Source organism: Necator americanus, chromosome X (genome assembly GCF_031761385.1).
Source record: "Necator americanus strain Aroian chromosome X, whole genome shotgun sequence".
Taxonomy (NCBI): Eukaryota; Metazoa; Nematoda; class Chromadorea; order Rhabditida; family Ancylostomatidae; genus Necator; species Necator americanus.
The window spans coordinates 1,740,236-1,752,898 of NC_087376.1; the positions used below are offsets into that span (position 1 = coordinate 1,740,236).

The window sequence follows — 12,663 nt, forward strand, 5'->3', positions numbered from 1 at the left end:
TCATTTGAGATGTTTGAAATTTTTTGAAGTTAATAAAAATAATATCCAAACAATTGAGAGGTTCGTAGTGATCGCAACTTACTAGCGACATTTCGCAAAAACTCACGCACGCGGCGTCATTCTGCACGTCTGCGTTCGACGCACGCAAACTCCCTGCATCCAGCTCTCGTTATCCTGCACTCTGACTGAAGCGAACGCGAACGGATGCTGATGCTTGAGAACACGTCCTAACTGCTGCACCTCTCAATTGTACGTTGAACGGTCGTTGTCAATTATTCGCACGGAATTAGCTGATTTTATCGAATTTTCACAATGTAGCCACGAGAAACAAAAGAAAACGCTACCGTATTTCTTCACGGACCTAGCGCTAAAATATCAAATATTTTAAAATTATCTGAAAACTATGCGCGTAACAAGTAGTTTAGATTGATGGGAAGTTATGGATTTATGCATTGGAAAAAGTCATCCACAGATCAGTAAAACATTACAAATCCGTTTCAATGAATAATAAACACTACATGTTCCCAAAATTTATTTATATGAACTGTGCGAAAATTCCTAATATAGGCAGAAATGGCTCATTTTCCGAAAACAATCCATACAATCCGATATAACTGCAAAAATTAGAGTTTTGAGATCTCAAAAAAATTTTCAATGAATAATTTCAATGAAAAGGTTAAGGAAATTTTTAAAAAAGTCTCTTCCTGAAGAAAAATATTGACTTTTTGAGTTATTATCAGAAATATCCACAAATATTGAATAGCGTAGTGAGGTTCATGGGAGGGAAAGTACGTAGCCCACACATTGAGTGGCTCAGATCATGGTAGGTCAAATTTCAAGACCACCCTCAGTGAGAACGCTTGAACAGCGTTCCATTTCTTTATATGTTGATGTACCAGATTATTCCACCTTTTTCTTCCCCATGCGTTTTTTTCTTAAATTTTAATTGTAATCTTGAAATAGAGAAAAATAGAGAATATTCATGTAGAGTAGGTTTATTTCCCGAACAACTTTCAACTCCAAGAAATCTAAAATTCGACTTGAGAACTGTCCTTTTTCTTTTTAATTTGTTTATTTTGTAATTTTACCTTAATAAAGTTTTCATGTTGTATGTGTATGTGCACGTATATGTACTAATTAATTAGATCAGTAATAATAAATAAATAATAAAAATTAAATTAATTAACTTGTTTTTTCTGGAAACATCCATAGTTGTGCTATAGAGTAGAAACAAGAAGGAACAGAGATCAACAGACATTCTCCTAAGTTTTATATAGATTTTGCGAAGATACGTGGATTATAAGTAGGATCACCAAATATCTATTTTTTTTTTCTGGAAATGCCAGAGTGATAACGTTAGTTTTTTCCTCATTGGAGGCATTCAACGAGGGTAGATCAAAATTGACGTTGAGATCAACATATTGCCACCACCCATAGGAAAAGAAAAACGTGATTTCTACTTGCTCGGCCTTAGGGCGGTCTTTTTTTCATGGATGTGATCAGTTGAATCATCTTTTCGATTGAATTCCATGCATTGTGTCTGCGATCTTTTTTCCTCTGGATGCATCCTTATTAGATATCAATTCACCTATCCAGTAAGTTAATCCTAGGACATTCGGTTGAAAGCATACAGATATGTATGCCTTATCATATTATGTACTCTTACTCTCTTATTGATATTATATTATTATTATGTACTCTCTTATTGAAACCTTTTTACTTTCAGGATTTTCCAGATATCATACACTCAAATCATGACGGATGCGTTGCGTATCATAAATACTTTGAGGAGGAATTTCTGGAAAAGGTGAGTAACTGTGAACTATGGAAGCGATGAGTAAGCACTGTCCGATCATTCACTGCTTCAATGCAAAACACTCACTCAGCAAATTTCTATGGATTTGTAGCCATCGCATAATGTGAGGTCGAATTTCCCTCGGTAGGTGAGTTCTTTCTTCTTTTATTTGAAAGAATTATACTGTTAAAGATAAATTTTGGCAGTTTTTCCAATGTTACAAGTTTTGAACATACGATTTTCAGTTGACATAAATAGTGCTAGGAGAGTTCAGGAAGAGTTACGTAGTTTATGGATTCATTGAGGGGGATAAAAAAAGGTATTCTGAAGGAGGGCTGTTCTAATTCTCTGGAAGTATCCTAGTTTTTCCAATAATCATGCTGTGTCAGAATTTGTTTAGCTCTAGTCGGCGCTTATGTTTGTCCAGCCGACCGCAGCGCATCCGCAGCAACTGTTGCACTTTTCTCCCTGATCTGCAGACAAAGTTACTAATTTTTCACCAAGTAGTCTTATTTTTTTCTTAAAGCTGTGATTATTTTTGCTTTTGTACATGCTTTCATTTCCTACAATTTGTAGGGAAACTCTGTAGAAGATTTTCCGGAAAAATTTGGGACACCTTGCTAGTTGTGAAATCGATACGTGATGAGATTAAGAGGATTCTTGGATGAATTTATTGCGTGATTAGTTTATACTGATACTAGCATTGCACTTTCCGGATAAAGCGGTTTTGTAGGATTTAAAACACTCTCCTTCCCCTTGTCCACGTCTTATTTTGTAATCTTCATCGGTTTTCTGAAATATTTGCATCCCTATGCACTTTTCAGCGCAATTCCTCAAGAAATAAGGGGACAAATCAGCTGAGTTACTGTTTAAGCTACAATTGAGTAATGAAAACAATGAAAATCAAGGGGGTCATACTTTTGCAGCTGTCCAAAATTTGGCGATTATTGGCGCTGTCTGGATTTTGTCAATTCCAGAAATTTAATCATTTCCTTAGATACCCTAAACAAAAACCTTCTACTGGAGTTCATGTAAAATATTTAATAAAAAACTTAAGGAATAAACAATTTTAGTCTGCTAAATTCACTTGAAATATGCTGGAATTACTACTAAATAGTACTTCAGCGTTCTGTGTTTAATTTCGAATTATCCTCAAGTTTTAGGATCTGTATTTGGTTATCGTTTGCTTCATTAACATTTATTTATGTTCTGAGTTTTCAAATTCATTTAAAAATTCTCTCAGTGTTGTTTATTCGAGGATTTATTTAAGGAGGTTAAAGCAAAATTCTCCCCCGCTCTCTAAACGGCCGCTTGAATGAGCCACTGGCTAAAATAATTTTCTAATTGAAGTTTCTAATTTATTTCTAGACTATAATAAATTCTAAAAGAAGTACTTTCTCCTTAAGTTTTTCTTGAACCAGTTGATACGATGGAAATTTTGAGGAAATTTTTTCCTTGTAGTGGTTTTCTTAAAGGTAAGAAAAATAAAAGAAGTCGATGTTAAGGTAAAAGGTAGAAAGGTTGGAGAGCTCAGGAAAAATCATTGAAAAATTACTGGCACATATATTTTGTGATTATAATATTACTACGGTATTGGTTAGGATTTTTCAATAGAATTTCACGTAGTATTCGATCAAATTGATCATCTAATGCCCAACTATTCAGTAAGAGCTTATGTAAACAAACTAGTTCAGGATGGCGCATTGACACAGCGATCGTTAGATATTTTTGTACGTATTTGATGCACATCAATACACTTGTATCCATGATTATTGTCAAACTATTGTAAATATTTCATAGTGGACTTTTGATAGTGAAAATTTGCATTTAATTGATATGTAATGGTAACTGAGAAGTTCCCAAAAATTCATGGATTCGGGCTCTGCTGTTTTTCCTGTAACTCTTCTACTGTTTTCTTTCATCGGAGTATTGCAAATAATCCACAGTTATTTTGATTCAGTTGATCAAATTTCATCTTATTTACGCTACGTTTGCTACGTATTAAATATTTTTAACTTCTTTTAATTTTTGCTGAACAATGTCAGTGAGAAATGGGGAGTTACAGCCGTTTTTCTACTTTTTCGTTGTCCCTTTTGTGGATTAAGAAATCCACCGTTCCTGAATGCCTCACAAAATATTCCATTCCTAGTCATTTTCTCGTACATTTTCCTTTTTGTGCATTTTTTTAATGTTTACTTTCTTTGAAAAGCGTTACTATCCTTCCGGTTATATGTATCTCTTGTGCCTACCTGATCCTGGAAATAGCTTTTCGATGTTGGTTGAGCTAAAACATCCTGGTAATAGCTAGTGGGAACGTTTCTGGAACTCTGTAATAAAAAGTATTCTCTGTTCTATTATTAATTAACTGTCGTTTTTTTTTATTAATTCAACTGTTATTTTTTTCTCTTTAGGCAATAATGTTCTCCAATATATTCTCATGGATTTGCTGCTCGTCCAAGGAAAAACATTCTCAAAATTCGCCATTGTTTGCTGAATCTGTTTGAATTTTAGATAATATTTCTTGTCACCAATTCTGGAAAGTTGTCCTTCCATGCCTTGACTGCAGGACTTAGGAAGGTACTATCCATCTATTGATTTCCATGGAAGTTTTACATCCACGAAATCAGTTCTAGAAAATGAGATACAATGTACAATTTAAAAGGGGGCCCAAGATTATTACTGAGTCTGGAGATTATTCGGGGGATTCTGGTGATGTTACCCAGAAATAAATCTTAGGAATAATTTCAAAAAAAGAAGAAAAAACTTACATCTTAACAAATTGTTGTATTTTTACATAGTTTTTATGATTTTTGAGACCTAGCACAGTGAAGACTTTGTAGCGAAGTCGTCTACACTGTAGTATTCACCCACTGACCATGGATGAGCTCCTTCCAGAAAGCGTTCGGGAACGCGCAGAGACTTGAGCGTGAAACCTAGGAGTACGGGCTGAGGTTGCGCTTTCATGTTTGCCACATTGCTGAGCATAAGCGGCGGAAATGAGTTGACGAGCGAGTCACTGAGGATTGGCGTGACGATGAGGTTGTGCGCGAACCGTACGGCGAATTGTTTGGACTGTCCGGGCATGGCGGGGCCGATGTTGTGCGGCGGTCGAGCAGTGCCGGCAGTTGGCTATATCTGACGTGTTTGCGTTGCGAGGCGCGCTTACTCCACCCCTGAATCAGGGCTCCACGGATTCGACGAGCACATTTTGCATGTCGTTTCAGTTTTTTTTTCACGGTCTCTGACCCTATCGGGTCGGCGTATCTTTTAGCTGCTAAATGCGATTTCTGTACATCCATCGTTTCGTCGATGGACATACGACGTCCAACTATCTGCTATTCGTGCGTCTACGAGTTTTTCTTGCGGTGAGAGTGTCGGCGAGTCGAAGAAGTTCAGCTTCTTGAGCTTTCCGTCCCGCCTCTCCTCCCAATCATTTCATAGACGACCGCACTTAGCCGAGCCACTCATTCTCGCTCACCGTACCCTGTTCCAGCTTTCCCTCCTCGTCTTCCTCCTGCACCTGCTGCTGACCACGACCTGCCCATCAGATCATATAAACGACTGGACTCCACGTATGGTATGGATGAAAATCGTCAATTCTGGATCGATATTCAATGTGAAACATTTACAAATTGGATCAATCAGCAGGTGGCTATTACGTTTCGAAAACGGCATCATGATCATGCCCTTATTCATGTGTGTGTGTGTGTGTTGCTACAGCGGAGGCCGGATACATCGTACTACCTCATTTAGAGTGATGGGATGTGCAAAAAAGGCACGCGTGCAGTGCATTGTATGAAGTTTGTGAATAGCTGGAACTTCATATGAACAAACCCTTTTGTTGCGGGATATTTCACATTTTCTCCACACACAGCAAGACTCACTTTTTCTGGAATTTTTATAGTAGCACCTCGTCAGGATGCTATTCACTGAAACTTTTAATTCCTAGCTAACTCTATTTTCAAAAGAAAAAAAGAGGTGAACTATACGTGGTGCCCACTAGGAAACAAGGAATTGAGGCAAGAGCTCTAGGATTTGTATGAGTCACGTAACAAACCTCTTGAGTCTCGAGTCACATCGTGTTCTTCTCGATCGATTCGAAGGATTTCTTTTTGCTGGTAAGGGTAGTGTTTGCAAATGTCTCCTAATAAGTGCGCTGATGTGTGCGCAACGAAGGAGCTGCACCAGCTCGAGCTACCTCGTCCCTTCCCCCTCGACTGGTCATTGTTGACATTTGACCGGCTATCCGTTCATTGATAGTTGACAGTTTAGTGAGTGGTGAGGATCTGAGTGACCACCGCACTCGATTGTTCGAACGAGATCACCTCAAGAGGAGTGCCGGGATATTTTTTCCTCTGATAGCGTAGCTAAGCGAAAAAGAAAAAAGAACGAAAAAAAAAACAATAAGCGAACAAGAGAGTGGATGTGGACGGTATGAAGTCTCAAAAAATTTTTCATATAATTTTTCTTGTAATAAAAGGAAAATAAATATACTGGCTGCTCGACGCGCTTCAATATATTTCGAAAAGTGACCTTTTTTCCAGATAGAATCTCCACAAATAACTGATATATCAAAAGATCTCGCCAATGGAGTGACTCTCATCCGGTTGATTGAAGCCTTACAAGGAAGGAAATACTATGGAAAGGTATTCCAGAGAAAAAAAAACTTGAGTAGCTCGGAGAAAAAAAATCTTATGTTGGGCTTTTTTTTCGACATACTCGACTTTCCTTATTATTCTTCTGTGAATTTTTTTCTATTTGCAATCTTCAAGTGTTTATTTACTCACAAATTCTTCGCTCTTAAGTTTTCAACAGTGAAAAATCGCAGAATGCGGGATTTTCAGGAAATAAGCAGTTTTCACAAGAATTTCTATTAAATTCGTGTCAGAATTATTTTTGTTGAAAAATTCCAGATTTATGATGAGGATCCTACAGAAATTCAAATGTTACTCAATGTACAGATGGCGTTGGATGCACTTAGAGAAGATGGCGTTAAAACTGTGAATATAGGTGAGAATATTTATTTATTTTTTTGTTTTTCTTTTTATTTTGTGCTACCTATTTTTGCGATTGTTTTGATTGCTCTTTTTTTTAAAATAATTTTTTTCCAAACTTTAGAGATTTGTTGAAAAGTTCCAGATTTATGATGAGGTCACTACTGGAATTCTTTTTTTTTTCCCAAACTTAAAAAAAAAATTATTCCTGCAAGCATTTCTTCCAAGTGCTCGTCGTAAGAAGAGCTTCGTCTCATGTCGAAACACTCGCACTCTCTTCTTCTGCTAAGGCGATTTTCATGTTGACAAAAGCGTCGAACCTGCCGTGAAGCATCCCTCGTGACTTTCTCCATGGTTCATGTATAAATGGACTGGGAATATTTCAGGAAGTCACGATGTAGTCGAAGGAAACACAAAACTTATACTCGGCCTAGTATGGTGCCTTATTCAACGCTATCAAATAGCATCACGTAGTAAAATTCCACCAAAAAAATTAGTTATGGCCTGGATTCAGGTAAGAAAATGTCAACATTTTTAAAAAGTGATTAGAAGTTGAATTTTCGGATTCAGTCAGTCCTTCCCGAGCTGAAACTCACGAATTTTCGAACAAATTGGAATGATGGAAGAGCATTGAGCGCATTACTGGAATATTGCCAGCCTGGTTTATGTCCAGAATGGAAAGGATTGGATGTGGAACAAGGGTAAGAACTAGATTTTGAGGTCAACATAATTTTCTGGATATTTTCGACGATTTCATGGAATTTAGTTACGCAAACTGTGAAAGAGCGTTGAAATTAGCCACTCAGTACTTGGCTATACCACCTATTATATCGCCAGCTCATCTCAGTAGTCCACATCTGGATGAGTTATCCTGTATAACCTATTTATCATATTTTATTATGAGAGGAGCGTGTGGATATAGAGCCACACTTCACAGAGTTCAACAGGTACGGTTTTGCTGAGAAATTCGAGAATTAGTACAACTACTGAACTCATTTCTGGATAACTGTTGTTTAGCTTCTTCCTGACTGTGCAGTTGATGATTTTGAGATGTCATGGAGTGATGGATACTTGCTTTCATTGTTAGTTGAGGCTGTTGGAGGCCCGGTTAGTTTGATTAATTAAGAAAGGAGGCAAAGGTCAGTGAAAAACTACGGGGAATCAGGAGAATCCAGAAAAGCTCAAAACTGTACATCTCCTGAACTTTCATTTGATTTATGAATTATTATGTTACATTTGTTTATATGTTATTATTTTTACTATGCTTATTGTGTCAATATCTACTATTAAATTTATATTATTATTTACTTCTTGAATTTCCAACTAAGAAATTCAATTTTGAATTTAAGTTTTCAAAAATTTCAAGATCTAAAAATTTTATTTTAAGACCATTGATGTGGAACAGATGAAGTTCGAAACGTTTGAGGACTGCGTAGAGAACATTAATATCGGTCAGTTTCGTTTTTTTTTAAACTGTTAAAATATTTTCATGGATTAAACGGTTGCTTAAAAGCTAGTACCAATATTCTGGATTTGTAATTTGCTTTTTACTGTTTGTTTTTGAAGTCAATTTTCCAAACGACAACTTTTTAAGCGCTTGAATCCGCTGCTGACATTGGAATAGGATCGCTCGTAGGAGCCGAAGATATCGCCGATCCTCAGGGAGAGCATTTAGGTAGGCGGCTTTATGGAAATTTTTCTTTTTTTTAATTTGTATACAGTACATACAGTATCTATGCATCGTACCATCTGCATTTCTCAGTATAAATATTTTAAAGCAAGTATTATTACCTCTTTTTAGAACGAATTTAGAGTTTTTCTTGTTTCATTGTTAAGTTTTCCTCAGTTCTCAAACCTCTATTTTTAATGCCTCATTTCTCTCATTCAGTAGAGATGGAAGAAGAATTTTTTTTTTTTGCGGGGGCGGTGAGCAGCGAAAAGGGCGGGACGTGCGAAAAATCAGTATCTAAAATTAAAATTTAATAAAGGTAATAAGTGTGGGATTCAAAGAGTAACGACGACTAATTTCTCACATTTATTTATTTTTGAATTGTTGATTATTTCTGTATTTTTTAAAGGTATAATGGCACTAGCGGCTGCTTTATGCTCTGTTGGACCTCAACCAAATTTACCAGTCACACAATGTTTCACAAATCAACAGGTAACTTAAAGTAGTTATTATAGAAAATTTGAAGGAGATATGTATAAAAAAAAGTGGAAAAAAGTCTGAAAGGATTGCAACTTATTTATTTAAGATTTATTTATTCAAGAGCTTATTTAAGAGAATATTTAGGTTAACCTCGATCTGGCATTCGCCGATGGTGGTGAGGTCCGCGTTGATGAACTCGGCGTACGAGGTTAGCTTACTTTCAGTTATTTCAATTTTTATTCTTTCTATTGGATCTAATTTTTTGAAATCTTTTTTCTTTATTCTTCTTCTTTGGACCCGACTTGTGATTAATCACATTGATCTACAATCAATGATGTGACCTGACCTAATCAATAATCGCTCGTTTTTCCCAAGTTCTGTAGCATTCATTTTAATTCTTATGCTGTGTTTTGGGTTATACTAGGTTGTCGCTCACTTTTGATCTGCAACCGGTCCGTGAGTTAAAAGCTTTTATCAGATGACGCTATTATTTCTCCTATTTTTTGTTTTTGTTTTTTTGTTTATGCTTTTTTTGAAAACTTAGGGCACATTGTAAAATTTTTTTTGATGATTCATCCATGCGATGCCCATCGATATGAATCCGGGACAAATTTATCGGTTTTTCTGGTAGCAAGCCTTTCAACTGTTGAAATAAATTTGTCCTATTTGCTATTACCGTAATCTAAGTTGTTTATATTATATCATTATTATTTAAGAACCTATTTATATTTGTATTTTATTAACAAGATATATAGGAAAGTGGTAGTATGAATTAAAAATGAACAAAAAATTTCGTGTTTTCCGTTGAAAATGAAAATGAAAGTGGTATATTTTAAACAAGTAATTGTATTGGTGAGGATTTTTTAAATTTTTTTTCTCAACTCCAACTAGAAAATAACGCTTTGAAATGACACCAATAAACCGGATATCGACAGTAATTTCAACTACTATTCGGATCTATGGGGAGTTGTAGCTTTCTACTGATTCAATCTAGCAATTTTTTCTTGAAAAAAAAACTCAGAGATAGCATTTGGTTTTATAAAAATGACAAAAATTAAAGTAAAATATTAAAAAATAAAAGATTTTGTTAGTTTTGTTACGCCAAAATGTCGTTGATATCTATCGACCTTCAAAGGTCCTTCATCCACCACAAAAATTCGGGAATGCAGATCACACAAAAATTACCTCTGTTTTTTTTTTGAGTTTTTCCTGAAGCACGAAGAATGTAATAAAAAATAAAATAAAATAAAATAGTAAAAAATGTGAAAAACACTCCATTTTACCCATAAACAAGAAAAAAATTGTTCATTTTGTCTATTATCCCAGCTTTTTGTGGGAACTCAAACGTTTCTGAGAAGGGAGGTTTAAACATACATAGATTTTAACACAATAAGGACCTGAGGGGAAATATTTATGTAATTCAGTGCGTCACTTTGTAAAATTTCACCAATCTGATAAGCTTTTGGAAAATTCTAACGCGTTTTTTTTTCTGCTCACTATAACAACGATAGCTTTTGTTAGCATTCACAGTTGTGGATTCCACCTCTTACATCCATTGTTTGACTCAAGTCGTCATCGTATGACAGTTGCGTAGGGAATTCTTTTGTAAATATTATTGTGAGTATTTGTGAGTCCACATCTTTCGTTCATGGATATCATGTACTGGAATAAGCCAAGTCGGCTGGCTTCGTTTTGAACGTTTTTTGTTCTTGTCACAACTATATACAGACTTTATTTAAAATAAAGTAATTATAAAGTGAAAAAAATAATAAAATGCTGTAATGAAATACTTGAATAATAATTTTTTGGAAAAGATTTGATTTTATTCTGGTATCCTGGCTTCTCTCTGTTTTGGACTACTACTATCCATAACACTTTTTCGTTTTCCCAACCTTCATAGGTTTCTTAACTATCTAAAATACGAACCTATTCATCTCTATTCATACGCCTGATCGGCTAGGATAACCGGTTTATAACAGCAGAATTCGTGGATCTGCAGAATGCAGCAACAAAGTACTAATTAGTATGTTGTAATTTGAATTTATCCAGTTGTAACATATGTTGTTGTACTTTTGTGGTAATTCTTAGGATCCTTAGGAGGTAGGACCTGTTTCTGAGTGAGATCCATTGCATTCCTGAAATGAGTGGATAGCTTTAGCTTAGCTGAACTATCTAAGTTAAAAATTGAGTACTCTTTCGCATATTTAATTGATTTTCTTCTTCTGATCTTTGATTTTTACTGCTGAAATTTATCCTTCATCACCTGTTTCAAGTAAGAAATGTATTTTTTTCCTAATTCAGTTCGTTTTAGATTTTCCTTGAAATGACTAATTTTTTCTCTGGAACGATTGTCATCATTTATGGAATATTTTTGTAACAATTCTAGGAGGATTTATTAAATATGATAACTAACGTTGAAGAGACAGTTGAAAAGAAGATGAAAAGAAAGTTTCTATTTCCCTCCTTCCTGGATTACTTTGAACGGCCGCAATACAAAAATTTCATAATAAAACAATAACATTTTATTATAAACGAAAAAAACTAATTATAAACAATAATAAAATGAATAAAAAGTGAGTAAATGAAATAAATAATGAATAATAAAATAATACTAGAAAATAATAAATAATTTTGAACTTTTTTCAACTTTTTTTTGCACTTAATAATTTTCTTAACTCTAATTTTTTAATGATTCTCTAGGCTTTCAGTACTAGTAGAAAATAATTGAAGTAGCTCTTGTAGAACTGAAATTTTTAATTCGGTAGAGACGAGAAAAAATTGTAGGTTCCAAGGTTCAAGAAGACTACCCTCGAAATGCATAAATTAAATTAAATTTTTTGCTGATTAAATTAATTAATCTTATTTTTTTACTCAATACATTTTGAATCTCTTGGTTGGGAACTGCTTTAGTAATGAGAATCCAGAACTATAAGCATTGTAATTTTGATTTCATTTTTGATTTTCTCAGTAAACAAGAAAAGTCTTTCACTACCACAGCGAAATGTTGACCAGTTTCGGTAATTTATTGCTCCACCATTTTCTCTGATTGCCTGACAAAAGTGTCACACAAATGTAAACTCAGGATTGATCTTTTTGGAGGTTACTGTGGCTAGGTTGTAACAAAAGTAATGCTAAATAGGTTTTTTTTTCTCGGAAATATCTTATAGCTTTGCTGCTTCGGGAATATCTCCAAATTTTCTCGGATGAAACAGAAATGAGAGAAATTTTAATAATTTTCTTCGGCGATTTTTACATAGTTTTACTGTTTTCCCTGCCTTTTTTCAAAAAAGAAATGCGCGGATAAAAAAGATGGCGAGGATTTTTTTTGTGAGGGTAAGATATTTAAAAGTGTCCGTGAACAAGGTTAAAATATAACTTATATGATTATAAATGGAATTTTAAGCAATTTCAGTGAAAATAGAGAGGTGAGAGAAGAAATCTTTAGGAGACTAACAGAAACTTTTTGAAAACCTCAGCAATCCATACTCGAGGAGACGAGTTCGCACCTCCCTCGCCTCCCTCATCCTTAGGAAAAGTGTAAAAACATTAGTAGTAGATATAATTAAGTGCTTGTTTACGCTTACTGCTCATTCACGTGACAGCACGTGCATAGTTGATTTAAATTTTCTCTTTTATTTAAAGTCACGTGCAGTGTACGACATGGAATTATTTGTTTATTTATTTGTTACGTACAGTAGCGTACAAAAGGAACGCTTGCTACCAAA

The 12,663-nt window shown here is 34.9% G+C and overlaps 1 protein-coding gene across 4 annotated transcripts in view; it reads left to right on the forward strand.

Moving 5' to 3' along the window:
- Nucleotides 1–3,983: 3,983 nt before the first annotated feature.
- The window catches only part of RB195_021229 (uncharacterized protein), a gene marked incomplete at both ends in the record, with an annotated part of 59,467 nt that continues 50,787 nt past the window's right edge, over nucleotides 3,984–12,663 (forward strand). For 3 of the 4 annotated variants that reach the window (XM_064207858.1, XM_064207856.1, XM_064207857.1), the window contains 12 exons: nucleotides 4,026–4,092; nucleotides 5,289–5,443; nucleotides 6,340–6,441; nucleotides 6,709–6,805; nucleotides 7,176–7,303; nucleotides 7,360–7,490; nucleotides 7,556–7,736; nucleotides 7,807–7,896; nucleotides 8,177–8,240; nucleotides 8,384–8,464; nucleotides 8,868–8,950; nucleotides 9,083–9,146. In XM_064207858.1, the coding sequence (XP_064063737.1) occupies nucleotides 4,026–4,092; nucleotides 5,289–5,443; nucleotides 6,340–6,441; nucleotides 6,709–6,805; nucleotides 7,176–7,303; nucleotides 7,360–7,490; nucleotides 7,556–7,736; nucleotides 7,807–7,896; nucleotides 8,177–8,240; nucleotides 8,384–8,464; nucleotides 8,868–8,950; nucleotides 9,083–9,146 (1,243 nt within the window). Of the gene's footprint in view, nucleotides 4,093–5,288; nucleotides 5,444–6,339; nucleotides 6,442–6,708; nucleotides 6,806–7,175; nucleotides 7,304–7,359; nucleotides 7,491–7,555; nucleotides 7,737–7,806; nucleotides 7,897–8,176; nucleotides 8,241–8,383; nucleotides 8,465–8,867; nucleotides 8,951–9,082; nucleotides 9,147–12,663 lie in introns of all 4 variants that reach the window. The other variant, XM_064207855.1, reaches the window with a different exon arrangement.